Consider the following 19421-nt stretch of genomic DNA (forward strand, 5'->3'; position numbering starts at 1 on the left):
GTCCCCACCAGGTTGCTGTCCTCTTGGCAGGGTGGGAAGCAGGGGCACACACATGACTGGTCTATGTTTATGCCCAGCTTTGAGGTGAAGCAGTAGTGGGCAGAGGAACTGCGCTGGTCTGTGCTGAGAGGTGCTTTTGGAGCAGGGACCCCTGTTACAGGCAATCGGCTTACGGGATTACTTGCATAAGGTTCTTCATCTCTTCTGTCCCATGAAGCTGTGGAGTTAGCTCTGCTGAATGCTGTTGAGGAGGGTGTGCGAAGGAAGTGTGGTCTCCCCTCCTGCTGTCAATGTGGTGGCTCCTTGGAGCGCTTCAGGAGCTGTGGAGGGCAGTGGGCTTGCAGCCTCGCAGGGGAGGAGTGGGCTGGGCACAGCAGGATCGCTCAGGGCTTCAGGAGTAGGGGAGCTGGAGTTGCAGCTCAGGATTTTGTTCCTTTTGTCAGAGCTCTGCCTGCTAGACTGCACTTCTGTATCGTGTATTGCCATGTTGCTGCTTTTAGCTGAGGCTGAAAGAGGAAAAGTAGGAAGTGGGAACTTGACATGTGTCTGGGCTGTCAGGATGGCAGACGTCTGAGCCAGAATTTTAAAACCCATGCCACCTTCTGGAGCCTAGAGATGTGTGAGCTGCGGTGGTGAAATGCGTCCCCATCCCTCCCCCTACCAGGATCACTGAAGCTTTGAAGAGAAACTAACTGCAGATGTAAATGACTTTCTGAGAAGAAAGTTGAGTCGACTGTTACAGACCTCATCCACCTGGGGAAGGTTTCTCAGTATCACCCAAGGTGAGAGTGGAGCCGTTGCAGTGCTGCTGCTCCAGTGCCCGTGTGGATATTCCACGTGGATATTTCCACAGGGGGGAAGGGGAGATTCTTGTTTTCTGTGACCTTCAGGAAGGCATTGAGCTCAGAGTTGCTTGAATGCTGAAATGGAGCGTCTGGATGGGGCTTGACCAGTATCTCCCCCAACGGTTTCCATTCTCACCTTGGGTGATACTGAGAAACCTTCACCAGGTGGCTGACGCCTGTAACAGTTAATCTAACTTCCCTTTCAGAAAGACAATTACTTTCACAGTTGTTTTTTATTTTTTTTTTCAGGCTTCAGTGATATCTTGTAAAAAATATAAGCCTGTTCCCATGCAGACACAAACGCCAGGTGCTTGGGGGAAGTGCTGTCTGTGCTTGGCCATCAGCTCTGCTCCCACTTGCCTCTGGGTATCTCTTGGCTTTGGGAGGCTGTTCTTTGCTGCCTGTCAGTAGGGAGAATGGTGTCAGGTGGTTCTTTGGGAAGGAAACCCCGCTGGTCAATGGCACTGGTGTTCACTGAATCCCAGGCCCTTTTTAGAGGTGTGATGCTGAGGTGGGTGCTTTGCCAGTGTCTTACTTTGGCTGGGGGGAGGAGAAAGCTCCACTGCTGAAGCTGCCTCTACCTATGTGGGGTGGGTTGAGACCCTACAAAAGACTTGCATGACCTTTCAGTACTAGAAATATGCACAGCCTTTCTACTTCTTCAGGTAAGAGCCATCCTGAAACTGGAGGGTGCTTCCTCCTGCATGCTGAGATCTAGTTGTCCTTGGTCTGCGTTGCTGCCAGTAACCTCTGTCCAGCCAGTCCAGCTGGCTCTCCTGATACTCTGCTGCCTTGTTAGAGGACACTGTCCCGAAGGTCTCGCTGCCCTTTCACAACCCCGCAGGAGAGTAGCCAACTGAACGTGCTGCGTTTTTATCCCCCCTCAGGTCTGAATACAGGTTGCTTCTACTCCCTGTCCACTCTGCTGAACCGCATGGTGATCCATCACTACCCAGTAAGTGCACCCAGTTCTCTTGGCCCTCTGATGCTTGCTGTTCTCCAGCCTGCCGTTGTCCACCTGGGCTAGCTGCCCTGTGGGAAATACAGCATTACAGCACTTCTGCCTGCCTCTGGCACAGCTTGGCGGGCTGGCTTGAGAGCATTGGTTCTTTCTGTTCTTTACAACACCTCGTGAAAAAGCAGGTGAGCTCTAGAAAAGACAACTCCTTTACACCCTAAGTGGATGTGAGTGTTTTCTTCAGGTCCCCCTGGCTGATCCAGCCCAATCCTGATGCCAGCAGGCATTGTAGGGTTTATGCTGACTCCCCTGAGAGTGCCTGTTGGCCAGTGCTCACCTTTTTGCTGGGCTGGTTCAGAGGGAAGTGCCTAGGCCCAAAAGGGTTCTTGCTTCTGGTTATCATGTTAACAGGAGACGTTTGTGGGACACTGACTTTGGTGTCTCTTCCTGTCCGGGTTCTCCACACCTCGCTTGTTGTTGGCTGTGACTTGGCTCCTGCATTTGTGTGTGTCTTACCACAGGGGGAGGAGGTGAATGCTGGCAGGATCGGACTCACCCTTGTCCTGTCGGGGATGGCTGGGGCTCTGATCTCTGGCCTCTGGTTGGACAGAACCAAAACCTACAAGTAAGTCCCTTATTTGCCTTTGTGCCCCTAGTGAATCTGCTCTTCTCCCATTCTGTACAAGGAGCAACCCAGTGCAGCTGCAACTCAGCGGTCTAAGTACTGAATCGCTGGGAGAGGTTTGTAGGAAAAAAAACCACAGTTCTTGAAAATCCAGTTAGTCTAAAGTGAAGTTTAGAGGAGCGTGTTCGTTTGTGCTGGACCATACAGGGTCTGGTTCTAGTGCTCCCTAGGGAAGCACAGGGAGAGGATGAGATGGGCTGGCAGCTCCTTTGCCAGGGATGAGAGAGTTCTTGGCACAAGTGGAGTAATGACTGTACCAGACCATTTCTCTGCCCTTACAAACCAGCTTCTGTGAATCTTTGTCCTGCGTAATGAAAGACGCATTGAATCCAGTGCCCAGAGGCATTGTGCAAGTGTGTGCTGCTGGATTCAGGGCAGGGGCAAAGGGTGCTGGGGTTGTGGGTGGATGATTCTGGATTAGCTGCCTGGTGGGTTGGGAAAGCAGATCTGGCCAGCGTACCCTGCCGTTTGCAGTTTGGGTGAAGCTGGCAAGCTGTGGGCTCGCAGCTTCTGAAGCAGCCTGCGGTCCTCGCTGTCAAGTACAGAGGCCAAAAGAGGACAGGAACTGGGCTCCTGTGACAAGAAAGACGCGAGGACTCCTGGGGGTGCTGGGGGGCAGGAGCAGCTGACTAATAGAGAGACCAGCAGGTTGCTCGCTGCCGTTTCTAGATGGTGTACCATTGATTATTTCTTGTTTGACAGGCCGAGGAAATGGAAACACAGATGTTGTGAGCTGCACTAGCGAACTGTGCGGTCTGACTTGGCTCTTTCCAGCCCGGGGCTAGTGGCAAGGTAGCCTCAGCTGGCACTGCTGGGGTGGATGATCCTCCTGACTCTCCCTAAATGGAGCTTGGCTGTAGCACAAATGTTGAGAAGCTCTGTGGCTTGCGAGGCAGAGACAGGACTTGCAATTTGGCAGCACAGGAGGAAAAAAATAAATCCGGGATTTGTTCCAATGTCCCTGCTTGGAGGGACCATGTAGGCGGGCAGAGCTGTCTGAGTGCAGAAAAATAGGCCTCTGCCACCCATGGATTTTATCCTACAGACTCGTAAGGGTATCTGAGGATAGATTTAGCCTTAGATGAGGAGGAACACTGCTAAGAACTTGCTCTCCACTGCAGCCCACTAAGTGGGATTTCTGTGGAATGAGCAAATTTTTTTTTCTGAATACTACGGAGTCTTTATTTAGCCTCATTTAAAAGTCTATTTAAAAAACTGTCAAGATGCCAGATGTTCTAGGTAGGTACCCTCCCCCTTCTCTCCGCTTCTCAAATAGTGTCAGGAATGAAATGGTAAGCACATGAAAATCAGGAAGGAAAGATGTCAAGTCCTTTTTTTAGTCAGCTTGGGAAGAGAGAGAGAGGGGAGCAAATCAATGGGATCCAGCTGTGATTGAGAGGAGCAGGGGGAGGTTAATAACACAAGGCACTGCAGAGCACTATGTGGATGTTTGATCTTCACTGTCCCATCAGCAGTTCCTTGCAAGGGTGAAGCTGTGCTAAGTCCGGCTTCCCCCATCTGTTGTGCTCAGGCACCAAATGGCCTTGCATTCTTGCTTTTATTTGGCAGGCAAGTCCCTGCAGCAGCCCCAGAACTGTTCTTATTTTGGAATTACCAGGCACAGATTTGGCCCATGCAAATACGCAAGGGATGTGACGAGCGAGCCGGCCCAGAGCACGGGCTGCCTTTGGTGGATGTCTGGCTGAGAGCAGAGCACCTCCTTAAAGGAACATGTTCTGATGTTGGCTTAAACGGGGCTTCCCATACATCCTTCAGGTTCCTGGCTGAGAAAAGAGATGGGATTCTGACGCCTGGAGGCCGCTGGTTTGCTTTGGGTGCCTTGGTGTTTGCAGGGGAGCCTGGCTTAGAATCAGGGGTTTAGGGACTGGATTAATCAGTGCTTCTCTTTGACTTTTAAGGGCAGTGTTCATGTGGCCTCCAGGCTAATCCTTGTGTAGTGAACATGCCTTTACCATATCATGCCACTTTTCTTGTGTGAGGGTCACAAGTATTATAAAACTAAATGCTGAAGGAGGTGGTAAAACAAACAAACAAACAAACAAAAAAAGAACAGCAAAAAAAACCTCAAGCCAGCACTCTCCAATTCTTCCCATTTCCAGAATCTGATGCCTTAGTGTCTTTAATGGTGAGATCCTTATGGAAGTATGGGAACAAAGCCTTGTGCAGCCTGGCATATGTGCTGTGCTCATGGTAAAGCCTGCAGAGGCTGTCTGTCATCCCAGCCCATGCAGCAGAGAGCACTGGAGCTGCACAGAACATCCCAGTGAGCAGCTAAAGCTGTACAGCGAGCTGTGAGCCCACCTGTCCCTTGTTCATTTATTCTTTCAGGTGCTGTTTGATAAGCCTCTGGTGTTCCTGCAGCTCAGATCCCTTGTGAATCTGGTCCTGCTCCTTTGGCTTTCCTTGTCCTTGTGACCTCATGAGACACAGCTGAGCTGGGCTGTGGCTATTCCTTGCTCGAGAGCTTCCTCTGGAGTTGGCTGAACAGCAGAAGTGGTGCTCTCCATTTCAGTCCTGTGTCCTGCTGGTTCTGACCCTGGTTGCCTTTCCTCCCCAGCATCTCTCTTTTCTCACAGTCCCTTGTACAAGGTCTCTAGTCCACCTCTTAAGAAGGCTGGGGAATGTGGCCGTGGGGCAGGTAAGTGTCAGGACAGCATAGATTCACCAAAGCAATCAGCGTGTCAGCTCCTTCATGGATTTCCCTTTGCCACAGAAATGCAAAACCAGCTGGTGCACCAGTTGGTGCCCTGAGCTTCCTTCTCACCTTCTGTGGCATGGAGATAGGTTAATCCCAGTTGTCCTAAGGTGATGTAGCAGGATGTGTAACTTCCACCGTGCACTCACTTCAGTGGGCAGCCTCTCAGGGGAGGCTGGCTGTACCTGTCCCAGCCAAGGATGATTTTCAGTCCCTGTGGGGCCACCACGGGCACAGATTGCTACAAATACCAGGATGCTTTGCAAATGTCCTCCATGAGTCTGTTTCTTCTTCACGTTCTTCTCTCTCCCATAAGATATTTATGGCTGTGATAAGAGGCTTATCAAGGAAAACAAGGCATTTGCCATGCCCTGGTGCCCCTAGGGTCACAGAGCATTCTCCTTGTCCTCTGCCCAGTGAATGTGGTGACAAGACCACTTCCTGAGCAAGCACCGTGTTGTCTTTCCCTGGGGATTCCTTTGTTTCCCTGTGCCCCATCTACTTATGTCTCAGCGAAGCCCTTTGCTCGTATGCAAAAATCTGGGCCTTGTGTAGACTGCCGAGCACTGAAGTCTCCTTTTTTGTCATCAGTGCTATACTCAGGGGAGCGTGGCCTTGCTGAAGTCCGATTTAGCAGAAGTCTGCCTGGGTGCTTGGGGCTGTTCCCTGCAGCAAGAGGTGCATTGGGGCTGTCTGCTCCAGTTCCAGTTAGGGACTGTGGCAGGCAGGGACCTGCTCAGTGCAGAGATTCAGGGTCCTTCCTGGTGCGTGACTTCCACAGTACGCAAGCCTGGGGTCTGGTTCCTTCCTTAAGTATTTGTCAGTTCCTTTTTTACTGCTGAAGCCTAATGAGTGGGGGAAACAGGTTAACGAGGAAAGCTTGTTGTCTCCTTCAGCCAGCTAACATGTGGTAGGTGCAGTATCCATGACAAGATGGAAAAGCTTCCTCTGTTTTTTTTTTTTTTTTTTTTTTTTCCTATAATTCTGCGACTCCAGTGGAAAGCACCACGTGCTTTAACCCGCAAGAGCTGCTTGCTTCTCTGAGGCAGCCTCCTCTAGTTCTTAGTGAGGGATCGTGTGTTCTGGGAACTTCCTTCTTGCAGCTTGACTAATGACACAGCATCAATGCGAAACAAGGTCCTGACCACATCTGGTCACTAACTCGTTCATCCTCTTTGCCTGGAGATGAAGAACAAAGTGCAAATGTGGGCAACCGTCAAGAGTGTGAATCAGTTACAAACTGCACGCAGTGCCTGAGCCACGAGGCTGGGAAACTGGGTGAGATTTCATAGGACTAACCTGTGACCTCTGCACTGAGACCAAAACTAGTTGGGGTGGGTGCAAAATATTATCCAGGTGTCCCAGCTGTCCCTACTAGCAGAGATTAAGCTTTGTAGGTGCTTCTTGGAGGCCAATGCTGCTGAGCTGAGCATGTATTTTAGCACTGAATCCTGCATGGCTTGGAGACTCCTGCTTATGGAAGCCCCACCTGCTTTGGACTTGGTCTGTGCCGCACAATGAGCTGTAATTCTTGCCTTGAGCCTTGCAGTCAGCCCTCTTTTGACCAGGCTGCTGTGCTGTCCCCTGTCAGACTGGGGACCTGAGCTTCTTGGCTGCCTCATAGGTGTGATGCCCGGACCCCACGCAGAGCTAACCCTCTGTGAGGTTGGGATATAAGAACTCCTAGGTCCTGTTTTTGCTTCTCCTGCTGTCTGTGCAGACCATGCTGAGCTCTGTAGCAGTCCAGTTCCTCTGTCTGTGGTAAGGATGTGAGAAAGCTGTGCAACTTTTTTTTTTTTTTTTTTGTTTTGTTACTGTGTGCTGCAAACTATATCAAGATCTGTGGGTGAAAAGAATAGTAGGATTTGATTAAATGAAACCCTGACTGTGCTTTTCCTTGCAGGCAGACAACGCTAGTGGTCTATATCATGTCTCTGGTGGGAATGATAGTCTACACTTTCACTCTGAGTCTAGGCCACCTCTGGGTGGTCTTTGTGACTGCAGGTGTGCTGGGGTAAGTTCATGTGCAGGCTGCTTTCCTCTGTGTGTAAGCTAATAGGATATGGCAGGGAGGCAGGAGTCATGATCCTGGAGGGGTTGGGAAGAACCATAGCGTGCTCCCCCATGGGATAAGGACAAAAAGATCTGTGCTTCCCATCACTCTCATGTGTTTTGTTACTCAGGGACATTAGCACAGCCTGCTTAGCTGCAGCTGCCTTAAATGTCCCAGGTAATCAAGGCAAAGTGTTTGGGAAGTGAATGGGACGTGGGTGCTGTAGGTGATGCTGTGCCCCAAGGCTGTGGGCAAAAGTATTTGTGGGTAGGAGGGGGACCTATGCCATGAAGAGGGACTCGGTTCTATGGTCTGTAGCAATAATAGGGAAAACATCCCGTGCAGTCAGTCAAGCATCCCAACAGGCATTTGGGCTGCATTGTGCCTCTTTGGTCTTCTTCCTAGCAGTTACTGAGTCACCTTTTCCATGTGTTCCTTTTCAGGTTTTTCATGACAGGGTACCTTCCCCTGGGCTTCGAGTTTGCTGCAGAGTTGACGTACCCAGAATCAGAGGGAACATCATCAGGGCTCCTTAATGTCTCAGCACAGGTAGGTGTTCTGTTTTTTTTTTCTTTTCTTGCCTCTTTAAAACCAGATATACCAAACTGTTGTTCCCATCCCTCACCCCCATTTCTTGTCCATGATTATTGTCTTGAACCGTGAATCCAAGCGCATCAGGATGTGGCTTTTCAATGACAGTCCTTGTGGCATTTCTCTGTTCTGTTTCTGCTGAGGAGAATGTCCATCAGGATACCAGTTATCCTTGCCTTTTCCAACATTGCTCCTAATTGCCTAGGACCTGCCTCCTCTCCAGTGAGAGATGGGATTCCAGCATGAAGCGTCACCTGTCTTTCTCTTAGCTGTGAGGAGGTGCCCCTGGATGTGTTTATAACCAAAATTTAGCCTAGGTAGAGGCCAGACAAGCTGTCGGCCTATGCTCAGATACTGAGATGAAGCTGGGAAGCTGTTCAGGCTGCTTTGTGATAACAGTACAGCTTGACCCTGCCTTTCCTTGTAGATCTTTGGTATTGCTTTCACCATCAGCCAAGGGCAGATCATGGATCGCTATGGGACGAAGGCAGGAAACCTCTTTCTTTGTTCCTTCCTGCTCCTGGGGACCATTATGACAGGTAATTAAAGCTCTCAGTGTTCTGCTGTGACTCTTCCCCTTGAGCCTGGCATGTGAACTGAAGGGCTTTTGTGTGTAGTGGTGTCTTCAGGAAAGGGCAGGACCTACATGGCAGCCCCATAGCAATGCTGTTGTGCTTTTTCAAGAATCTGGCCTACAAAGAAGATCTAAGGCTTCTTGCCCTGGCTGCTGGCTGGGGTCTCCAAGATGTGCCTTCTGCATGTTGCAGTAAGGAGTCTGCCCTGCCTGCTTCAGAATTGTCTTCCTCCTCCGGGAGAGTGATTTCCATTGCTTCTCATTATGTGTTCTCCTCTGAGGCCTCTGCTGCCCCTTAGAGTCCTGGGGATATTGATTTGGGGTTTGTGTGGCAACTGAACTGCCTTTACATTTCTCTTCCTCTCTCTGTCCCAGCATTCATTAAGGCTGATCTCCGAAGACAGCAGGCCAATGTGGAAAGTGAACGTACAGTGAGTAAATCCCCTTCAATCCCTGTTGCACCCCTGCTGTTAGCTCAGGACAACTCCCAACCTCCCTCCCTTCTAGGAATGGGGCTGGCCCTTTCTGAGGTACAGCTGTAGCTGTGCTTCTCTTTTCTTATCCCACCACTTGCCCAGGCTATAGGGAAGCTCCTTGCTGGCATTTTCAGACAGGTGGCTGTAATCCCAGCTCTGCCAGCTGCTGGGAGCCTATATTTGCTTGCTTTAATGTCATGCAGTCTCTGTAGGCTCTGGTCCTCTGGGAATTTGCAGGGCTTCACACATGTTGGTAGTGGCTAGGAGAGATGTGGGGCAGTGCTGTGCTGGCCTCTCTTTAATAATGCACCAAGCCCTCCAGTGCTTTCCCCTTGTTCAGAGCTGGGTGACCATTCTTCCAGCTCCTTAGAGGGGCAGATTGTTCCTCTCATTTCCTGTCCTCAGCTACAAAGTGGAGTTCATTGCTTGGGACACAAGGAAACTGAGTAGCAAAGCCCAAACTGGGGCTTGAGCAGCCTGCCTCCTCCTGCTTCGTGCAGTTCTATACACAGGGCTGCTCGTTCATGTGTGAGCACTAGAATTCAGGGTACCTGTGGTGTGCTGTGCCATAAATGCAGCTGTTTGCATGTGGGAGAGGACCTCTAGTGAATGAACTGCAGTGGATATTCTCAAGTTCTCCCTGTAGGGAAAGAGAGGGGATGGGTGGCTTCTTGGGGCACTTCTTACTGCTCTGGGCTCCTCTTCTAGGGCATTAGCAGAGCCATCCACTCCATGTTTGTGAAGCCATCAACGACCATGACTACCAAAGTGCATAAGCTCTGTTCTCTGCTTGCTCAAGTCAGCCCTTTTCAGACGACAGTGCTGCCTTCCTTCAGATAACCTAGCCAATCTAATCTGGGGAGAGACCAGAAGGTCCAAGAAGCAGCCCTGCTCCAACTGGCTGCTCAGGAAGGTGGATTTTCAATTACAAAATATATGCTTTTAAATTTAATTTTATTTGTTTTGTTTTTACAAAGCTATCAGAGCACAAATGCAGAGGGTAGGGTAAGTAGAGGGAGCTGATGCTGCCTTGGGTGGTGGTTGCACATAAAGTTCTAGAGTAGACAAAACAAAAAGCTGCATGGTTGATCTAGTTTGGGTAAAGGAGTCCCTCCTATTGCCATAACTTAAGAAAAATTCCTGATATTTTTCTTCTCTGAGGCTGATAGCTTGGGCTGATTTCAGTAGTGGTGAGCCTCATGGCCTACAGGTCTGAGCTAGAAGACTACTGCTCTCCTGGAGTCCTGGCACGAGTGGAGTTAACTGGAGGACACTTAGCTAAGCTGAGCTGGGGTAAAGAGTAGTCTGTTTTGATGCACACCAAACTGCCTGTGTCCCTCGATTAGAGTGATGAAGCAGAAGATACATTTTAAGGCTAAACCACTCTCTACAAGCCCTGTGGTAACAACGGCCATGGGGAGAAGTGCTGGTGACACTGCCTGTTAATTCAAAGCGTGTTTGTGGAAATCCTTCAGATATCAAGGTCCTTTGGCAGTGCACGTGATGCCTAGTAGTAATAAGGTCCTTTACCTTTGTCAGACGCTTCTCTCACCAGATGAATTGTATGCTTTTACCATTTTTTTTGGTATAAATCTAAAATACAGTTGTAAGATCTTGCTGCTGGAGAGGGGGTGTTGAGACCAGAGCAAAAGATAGTATAGGTGTCACTTGTATAATCCTAAAGGCTTCCAAAACTGACTGCAATAAGAACCAGAGGGACGTGTGTGAGGTAATAGGTCTCCGTTAGTCAAAAACTTCACTGGCAGCTCCTTCTCCCCGAGGAGTCATGCTCTGTGGAAGTCATGATGGATGCCCCCCCTACCCCTCACCCCCAAATGTGGCCTCTGAATGGCTGAGCTCACCTGGTTATTTCTCAGGTTTAACGAAGAACCCTGGGTGCTTGACATCCTGAAACAGGGCTGACCCTGGTGTTCTGCATTAACGTGGGTGCCTCCATCAGCTGGGCTTAGGCACCGTGTGCTGCCTTTGTGGAGAGCTCTGATGGGGTCATGTACTGGAGCTTTGCTACATGGCATGCCTGCCTTACACATGCTTGGGTGATTTTTACGGGTTTCTTTCTTTGCCTGTCCATCTTACTTTTATTTTTCCCTCCCCTCATTTCCTTCCCTACTCGCTTCCCTCTTTTCTGGGATCTGACTTGTGGCTGTTGTTACAGAGACTCCAGGGCAGCAGTCAGATCACGGATTATGGACTTGTAGCTTGTAACCCTAACCCCATCAATTCCCATTCCTGTTCACTAGCTCACACACAAAGGTAGGAGAATCACGCTAATCTGCCTGTCTGAACATTCACGGGTGGCACAGGCACCAAGCCAATGACACGAGTGGGTCAGCAGCAATAGCCACGGAGTGCTGAGTGCTGGCCTTCCTGGGGGCAGGTTTGAGAGGAAAGATAAGGCAGCTTTCCCGAATGATCCCACCAGACTCGCATCAGATGGGGGCATTCAAAGAGGTGCAGCAAAGCAGAGCCTGGTATTGGAGCACATGAAAAACTGAAGTGTCAGTAAGTTACTGGAGAGAGGAAGTGCAGGTATTTGGAGGCCTTCCTCTGATACTTTTATTGCCCATATTCTTGGCTGGAAGTGATACCAGAAGCTCTGTAGAAGAATTGGCTCTCATCACAAGCAGGGTGTGTGGCCAACTCCATGAAGTTTATTTAAAAAAAAAAAAAAAAGACAACAAAATGTTTTCTAAGGAAGTCATTGGGTTGGTGCCTTTTGGTGTATGAATCTCTGAAAATTGTAAAGCTCTGTGCTTGGTGATCTGTGAATCTCAGCTGCACTTGGCATTTCCTCAGCTGTTGCTTTGGGTGCAGTGCTTTACTACTCACTGTGCTCTGCTTTGTGCTGGCTGGCGGCCCTGTCAGGTTAACCTTACTGCCCTTTGCTTTTCATTAAATGCGTCTGTCACTTCGTGGCCACAGCCAACAGGGCTAACAGATAACAGCAGAGTGTTGGAGAGTGCGTGAGCTGGGCGAGCCTGTGGTGGTGTACTGGTAATTTTTTTGGTGGCTGTAGCTTATGTCACTGCCTTCACTGCTATCAGCCCTACACTGGTACAGCTGCTGGTGTTACTGCTACTATCCCCACTGCAAAACAGACATTGTGAGGCTCAGGCAAGCTGCAGTGTGGCTGTTGCAAGGAGAGGACAGGCTTCCAGAGTTGGATTTGAGCTTCCAGAGGATCCAGAGTTGTGAAGCTGTGCAGGACCCATCCTTCCCACCTCTGGAGTATTGGCCTAGTTGGTTTGAGTCTTCCTGGTGGAGAAATAGAAATGATCTGGTGGAGAACTGTCACAATGTTAAACTGGATGTTCAGCTTTGGTGCAGGGTGGGACTGCAGAACAGCCTGGTTTTCCAGTGTACTAGGACACAAGGGAAAAAATATAGAAGTTAATTCTTACACAGAGAGATCTCTGCCTAGCAGTGTGTCCTGGTGATGAAAGGGAAAGACGAGGATCTGGCTGAACTGCTGACTTTGCAGGGAGGAGTGTGTCATGCCATAGGTTCAGTGAAGAGAGTGAGCATTTTTCAGCCTTGACTGCCCAGGGATCACAGCCTCTAAGCAGCCACCTGTCAGAGCTTTTGGTGACCGCATCCACACTGCAAGGATGTTTTTCCCTTCTTTCTGCAGGACCTGCCTTGTGCTCACAAGCAATTAATAGAACTTGTAGTGGATCTAAATTAGCCTAATGGCACTGTGAACACCTTGTCCTCTATTACAAAAGCTGTAATTTGGTTCCAGCAATCCTCCTGTTTCTGTTCCCAGAGCGTTATCAGGGTCAGCTTTCTGTATCTCAGGTCACTTGGATCAAATGCCCTTTTTGCATGATGACGAGTCCCTTTGTGAGCTACCTTTGTTATAGGTGTATCTGAAGCCACTCCAACATTCTGCCTTAAGGCTTCATAGTGCTGTCAGTTGATTCAGGATACATATCAGAGTCCTGTATATGCTGTGTACAGCCTCTGCTCATCCTATAGAGAAAGGCAGGATTGTCTTTTATTTCTATACACTGGACTTTGCCAGATCTCTTTGAAAATAGCAAATTTTGATTAAGGTGTGTTCAGGGCACTTTGTAGTGGTTTCATATAGGGGAAGATAAACTTAACTCTGTTTGTATGTCAAGATCTTGTTCTTGGTGGTAGAAAGCATGGAGTAGAGTGCTTTCTGACTCTTTCCTGGTTTTTGAATTGTAATAAAATCACAAAATTTATCTGGAGTGTTACTCTAGCAGCAGAGCTGAGCACTGATGAGTATAGATGGCTTTGAGGTCACAGGTCATTCTGGAGGTACAGCCACAGGAAGAGATTTGTTTGAAACGGGACTGAAGTTCTGCTGTGTCCTCAAGCCACGTATAGCATAGGTCAAGACTTGCTCAGGGCTAAGCACCTTGTATTGATGGTTGTTTAGTTGCAAAGATGCATGTGATGAATCTCAGTGGAATACCTGTGTGTGTGTTTCCTTTTCATCTCAAGGACAGTGTTATTTAGAGGCTGGTTAGGGCCTCAGGGAAGGCATTCTACCTCTATACCTTGCAAGCTGTAGCGTGCTCTAGCTCAGTAAAAACAAACAAAACCCACAAAACAAACAAACAAAAAACCCTGCTGGAATCTTGCATAGTAGGCACAAACAGTGTGCATGCCATCTCCTGCTGCTTAAACTTCCATGCTCCCTTACTGTATTTACTGTGTGGCAAGCTCTCTTCTCCCCAAGCCACAGACAGGCCAACTGCACATCCTCTTGTAGCACTCCCACCTGCGGGAGCAGCCTTCCCTTCCCCAGGCGGGGGAGCCCTGCAGGCTGTCTATCTCCTAAACCACTGTTCCTGTAGCTCCATGGCAGGTAAGCAGCGCAGAGATCCCAGAGCTGCTTGGGGAGCCTGTTCAGGGCTGCCAGCATGCTCTTCTGACTCATTCTAGTGGGATTTCCCAAGCCTGAATGCAGCTTTCCCATTATTCCTACCTCTGGCACTACTTCATGCAACCCCTCCTGCTGGTAGGAGGTTTTTCTGCACTGCCTGGCTTTTGCCTCGAGGCGTCTCTTTGGAGCTCTCCTCACCTCACTCCTCTGCTCTGGAATACTGCTGCTGCCCTCTGTATAACCTTTTCAGCTGCAGTTTGTGCAAGAGGCTACTCAGAATGAAACTGTTCTGTAACTCTTGCTTCCATGCTGCGTGGACTTCTCTTGAACAGCACCGGGGATGTGAGCCTTTCTCATGTACCTCTGACTCCTGCCTCAGATCTGTTTTGCCCACAGTGAGTTAACTCAAAGCCCAGGCTCCGGGAGACTCCACATTTACCCTTACCAGTCTGCGTGCTGTGCTCTGACTCAGTGACAGTTGTGTCCTGCTATAAGCAGTCGGAATTTGGAGAGGTTTCTGTTTTATTTCTTATGGCTCTTTAGGATATGAATAATGAACTTTGAAGAAGGCCTTATCAGTACTACTCAGTGAATTATCCCAGCCATAAATCCAAGCTGGGGTCAGGGAAGAAAGTGGGCAGAGGGTGCCAGTGCTGAACGGGGGTAAGATGGGGATGTGTACACTCGAAGGTGAGCAGTACCAGAAACATGTCAAGGAAATGAAGAGGCCCTCTGATGTGACACAGAAAAGAGGAGCTAGTTGCTCTCTGTAAAATTCGGAGGGTGCAGAGGATACAGGTTCTCTGGTAGTTGGATGGATACCGCCCTTCTCCCTGGCATGCAGGAGGAGTTCCCAGTTTCTTCCCTTGCCCAGAGAACTGGCCGTGCAGCTTCACCACTTTGAGGTCAACCTCACATCACAGGGACATCATGAGGACTGCAGCAAGTAGCTTAGGGGAAGCGGGATCGTTGCTCTGCCCTGCTGCCCTGGTGTCCCTTGTCTGAGCACTAAAACCCTCTGGAGGCAGAGGAGGGAGCCAGGCGCACTCGGATTGAGCTCCCTGAGGGTGGTGATTCTCCTTTGGGGATGTAAGTCAGGTTGGATGGGGCTTTGGGCAACCTGACCTGGTGAAAGATGTCCCTGTCTGTGACAAGGGGGATTGGACTGGATGATCTGTAAGGGTTCCATCCAGCCCAAACCATTCTGTGATTATCTGATGCCTGCATGCTTACAGGGAGTTGTGAATGAGCCAGCCTCTGGCCAGCTGGTCTCTGAAGCCCAGGTCTGGCCATGTGGGATCCTAACCATATTCTTTTCCTCTGTCTGACTTGCAGAAAGTGATGCCAGAAGCCTGCACTGTTCCCGTAGTCCTCAAGGAATCAAAGCTATAAAAAAGAGGGGTGGCAGAGCTGGGAGATGGAGGATTCGCCTCCCCCTGCCCTCATTCCCACCTTTGCTACCTGCACCATCCTCCTGTTACACCTGAATTCTGGTGGGGGGCTGCTGAGAACTGCTCCTAGAGTGAAACGAGAAGGGAGTTGCTCTCATTGGTTGTACCTCTGCATCTTGCTGTTCTGGAGACCGTGCTAAGAGGAAAAGTTGGGAGAAGCCCCTGCTGTCCCCACCATGTATGCTTGGAAAAGCCTGGTCGTGTGAGGGTGGCACCTTGCAGGTGGTCTCTTCTCTCAGGGAAGGTGTGACCTGGAATGCAGATGCTGGACCATGTTTACTCTGTGAGTAACCTTGCGGGAGTTGTGATCCCTCTGAGGGATTCCTTGGAGTGCCTGTGCTCTTCTGCGTGGTGCACGGGTGATGATAGAGCCCTCAGCACACCACCAGCCACTGCAAAGTAGTGCAGCTGCTGCTGCCAGGAGCAGTTTTTGTATCAGACTGAGGATAAACTGCCTTAGAATTCACCTAAGTTGCTCTGATGTTCCTGTGTAGTAGGAGTAACCGAGAGGTACCCATGGATCTCCTGTTGGAGGCAAGGTCTAGTTCTGGGGCAGATGTTGAAACTACAGCCTGAGCCCAGCTCAACACTACGCCAGCAACAGGACAGTCAGACCACAAGCTCCCCAGGCTGAGCATCACATCCTCCTCCTCACTGACAAAGTGCCTTTTGCAGCTTTTGACACTACAGAGAATTCTGTGGGGTACTACGGTGAGCTAACCAGGCAGGGCTGTGTTGCCCTGGGGAGTTGTTTTGGGCATGATGGGAACAGAAAGGTGCTGTAGTGTGGGAACTTCCCCCTTGTAATAGAGAACAGGAGGAGAGGGTGGGGGTTGAAGCCCTCTCACCAGCATTTGTGTCTTGTAGACACTGCCCCTCTGCATGCTGCTGCTCATCTTGCACTCACAAAGGGAGAGAGACCTGTATATCCCTTTGCCTTCCTTTCCAGCATCCATCCCCTGGTGGGAGACATTGAGTGTCCTTATACTTAGATCATGCAGTGATGTACGTGCCATTTTGGAATACCAAAAAACAAAGCACAAATATGGAATGGATAAAAATGGCCTTCTCTAACATAGGGTTTTTAACAACTTTTTAGTGAAAATGTGCAGTTTTTCAACCAGAAGTCCTTTCTTTGGTAGTTGGGGTCTAAAAAGGTTTTTAAATGTAAAGTTTATATTAAAAAACACTAAGTGTATAATGCAAGGTGACAATTTCCTATTAAATGCTTGAAACTGTCTCCAGGTGGTTTTTATTTAATAGCCTGAACTATTCTGCAGAACAATCCTTTTTTTGCCCACTGCTACTGTTGTGCTCTTTTCCTCTTTCCCTTTCTTCTGCACAGGCTTCCCAGCTAGCAGCTCCTGCTGGTTCCATCCTGCCTTCAGTGCACTGCCCATCTGTTGTGGGCATTATTTCATCTAGGTCTAAGCAACCTGTTCTGTTTTCTGCTTGCTGTAGCTATAGCTCAGTCCTTGCTCATGGATGCATGGGGTTTGTTGTCACTTATGTGCTGCAGAAGCAAGAGCTACAGCCTGTGTGTGAGAGGGAGAGAGATCAGTCAGCCCTGGAGCTTTGTTGGAAGGAGTCAAGGAAAGACTCCCATCTTGCTGCAAAGAGAGGATTTTTCCTGCAACGTGGAGTAGAAACTGCCTGTTCCAAGGCTGTACATCCTCTACTCCCTCCTGGATAGCTGAAAAGACAGACGCAGTGCCCTGCAGTTTTCTGTCATTTATTAGAAACAGCCCCTGTAGAACATGCACATGCAAGTCACAGCAGTGCCAGGGGCAGCACATTATCCCTCTTTCCTGTCTACATGGTCAGTGGATCCCAGGTGGCTCTACACCTCCTCCCCACAGGTGCACAGGGAGCACAGTCCTTAGTGCACTGGGCACACCAGAGATGTTCCCTGCCATCCCTCAGGGAGGCACTCACCAAATGCCCCCAGCAAGCTTTGACGTGAACTCCTCTGGGGCCTGATTGTTGGCACTGGTCAGTCAAAGTGTTGCCTGGACATGAAAAAACTCAGCAATGAATGATTGACAGAGTCCAACATCGATCTGCCGGTGGGACTGGTGTCCTGGGCGAGTTCAGCAGAGCTCCAGTCAAAGTCTGGCAGTGAAGACAGGAGCCAATGCTGACCTGGACAAGACACTTGGTCTCAGTTTTTCTTCTTGTTTTGTGACTGCGCTTCTACCTCCAGGTACTGCAGCCCAATCAACATCCCCAGGATAGAGAAACCTGTGATGGAGATACAGTCTAAGTCATGTAGAAAGAGCTGAACAGATGAGATAGTCACCTGCACCGCCCCAGGGAGAGTCCTGGGGGAGCTGATAGCTCCGGGGAGGCTGGGGGGCAGGAGGGAAGGATGCAGAGCTCTACTCACTTGCTACCATGAGGGGTGCCATAATTCCCATTGTCAAGGCTGCAGTGTGGTAAATGAAGACCTCTGAGAGGAAGTGAGCAAGGGCCACAACGAAGGTGAAGAGTGTGATGTAGTAGAGGCTGTTGGAAAGCAGGAAACAGGTTATCACACGCCCCATAGTACAGGCATGGCTGAGTTGAAAAGCAGTAAACCTGCATGCTGCCCAGTCCGTGCTCGCTGTGGGAGCACAGAGGGCACTTGGTTCACAGCCTAGCAAGGTACAGAAGCTCCATGGGCACCAGCTGGGAGGAGAACAGGGCAACATGTTCACTGGTGCACTGAAAGCCACTGTCACTGTCTGGCCTGAAGGTAAGGAAGAGGGAGGTGAGCAAAGGCAGGGAACTGGTGAAGTGAGAAGCAAGTGTGCATGCAAAAAGAGGTGAGAAGTGGATGCACTGAGGATCTGGGCAACAGGACATGACCACCTACAGGCTGCATCCCCCAGGAAGACATCTTCCCACCTGTGCTCTGCTACCCTCTAGGGGCTACAGCTGAAGGAAGGGAGCAGGTCCATGAGCTGCAAGATACAAAATCCTTCTGAGAAACAATGGGCTTTATTGCCATTGCCAGCACCCCCTGAGCCACAGATGAATACAGGTAAGCGGAGTCCCTGTACCTCCCCACCACAGACAAGCCTGGGCAGTCCCTGGGGCTGCAGGAGGCAGTGACAGCAGTGAGTTCCACCAGACTCCAGCACAGGCTCTGCCTAGCACAGACCCAGGTCACTCTGCAGGAAAATCCCACTCAGAAAGACTCCTGATACTACATGAGAGACACAGCCTGCCTCCTGCCGCATCTGCCATGGCTACACACTGTGCCTCAGGCCATGTCATCAGCCCCAGGTAAAAGCATATGACAGAAGGCTGAGTGTTAGGATCACAGCAAGGGCTCCCTCAACCTGCCGTAGCTGTTACCTGAGCTGTCATAGGAAAAGAGGTACCAGTGGGATCAGCATCACCAGTTAGTTTAACACCCACAAGCAGCACCCTCACCTGCAGATGCCTGCCAAGCTGGGGCTCAGAGACACATGACATAAAAACCTGGTAACACAAAGGAGCACACTCTTCTCACGCAGGCAGGAGGCAGAACCAGCTAATGCACAAGCCCTGCGCTGCTCCCAAAGCCCTTCCAGAGGGAGGCCCCCAGCCCCCCAGAAGCACCTTTTGCACCCCCCTACCACCCGTGGTGCTCCCCATGCCCCACGTTCGCCCTGCCTCCCCCACGTACGTCTGGTTGCGGATGTCCAGGGCGCAGAGGCAGCGGACCACGGAGGACAGCAGGGTCCAGACGCCAAACGTCCGGGCCTGCAGCCCGTTCACTGCGCGAGAAGGGGGGAGAGAACCGAGGTGGGCGGGGGGCGCTCCACAGGGGAGCCCCCCCCGAGGCGCCGCGGCCCTGCCAGGCCCCGCGATGCGCCCAGCCCCCCAGCCCTTACCGAGGCCGGGGCTGGTGGTGTAGAGCTTCTCGGAGACGAAGCTGTGGTCGCGGAAGCACTGCAGGGCGTTCCCGGCGGCGATGACAGACACCATGAGCAGCCAGCTGCGCAGCACGCAGAGAAACCGGCCCATCCTGCCGCCAGGCCGACCGGCGGCGCACTGAGCGCCCGCTCCCCGCGGGGCGCAACCCCACCGCCCTCCCGCGCTCCCATTGGCCGCCGGCCGCGCGCCACGCGGCGCGAGAGCCTCACCCGCCAATCAGCTCCCTCTCTCACCGCGCTCGGTCCCGCCCCCTTCTTTCAGCCGGCCGTGCCTACCGCCGCGCCTGCGCA

At 50.7% G+C, this 19421-nt stretch overlaps 2 protein-coding genes across 4 annotated transcripts in view; one reads left to right on the forward strand and one right to left on the reverse strand.

Annotated features, from left to right (window-relative positions):
• The window catches only part of FLVCR2 (FLVCR heme transporter 2), a 32773-nt gene extending 16306 nt beyond the window's left edge, over nt 1-16467 (forward strand). Inside the window, exons 4-11 of one of the 3 annotated variants that reach the window (XM_032188008.1) lie at nt 1733-1800; nt 2325-2428; nt 7108-7218; nt 7701-7806; nt 8276-8387; nt 8798-8853; nt 11075-11172; nt 15113-15175. In XM_032188008.1, the coding sequence (XP_032043899.1) occupies nt 1733-1800; nt 2325-2428; nt 7108-7218; nt 7701-7806; nt 8276-8387; nt 8798-8853; nt 11075-11172; nt 15113-15119 (662 nt within the window). In that variant the 3' untranslated portion in view covers nt 15120-15175. Of the gene's footprint in view, nt 1-1732; nt 1801-2324; nt 2429-7107; nt 7219-7700; nt 7807-8275; nt 8388-8797; nt 8854-11074; nt 11173-14109; nt 15093-15112 lie in introns of those variants that run through there. The other 2 variants (XM_032188007.1, XM_032188009.1) reach the window with 2 other exon arrangements.
• Nucleotides 16468-16944: 477 nt separating this feature from the next.
• ERG28 (ergosterol biosynthesis 28 homolog) lies at nt 16945-19236 on the reverse strand. Its single transcript, XM_032188010.1, has 4 exons — nt 19089-19236; nt 18881-18971; nt 17615-17733; nt 16945-17469 (listed from the first exon to the last, which is right to left on the reverse strand). The coding sequence occupies exons 1-4, from the start codon at nt 19219-19221 to the stop codon at nt 17390-17392; spliced, it is 423 nt and encodes a 140-aa protein (XP_032043901.1). The 5' UTR covers nt 19222-19236; the 3' UTR covers nt 16945-17389.
• Between the last annotated feature and the right edge of the window lie 185 nt (nt 19237-19421).

This window comes from Aythya fuligula, chromosome 5 (assembly GCF_009819795.1).
Source record: "Aythya fuligula isolate bAytFul2 chromosome 5, bAytFul2.pri, whole genome shotgun sequence".
Classification (NCBI taxonomy): Eukaryota; Metazoa; Chordata; class Aves; order Anseriformes; family Anatidae; genus Aythya; species Aythya fuligula.

Excerpts from the sequence above, each read along its gene's own strand:
- ERG28 (XM_032188010.1), bottom strand. The coding sequence starts at position 19,221 with ATGGGCCGGTTTCTCTGCGTGCTGCGCAGCTGGCTGCTCATGGTGTCT. Across the intron at positions 18,972-19,088 it reads CACCACCAGCCCCGGCCTCG|TGAACGGGCTGCAGGCCCGG; the intron begins GTAAGGGCTGGG and ends CTTCTCGCGCAG. Across the intron at positions 17,734-18,880 it reads CTGGACATCCGCAACCAGAC|CCTCTACTACATCACACTCT; the intron begins GTACGTGGGGGA and ends GCTTTCCAACAG.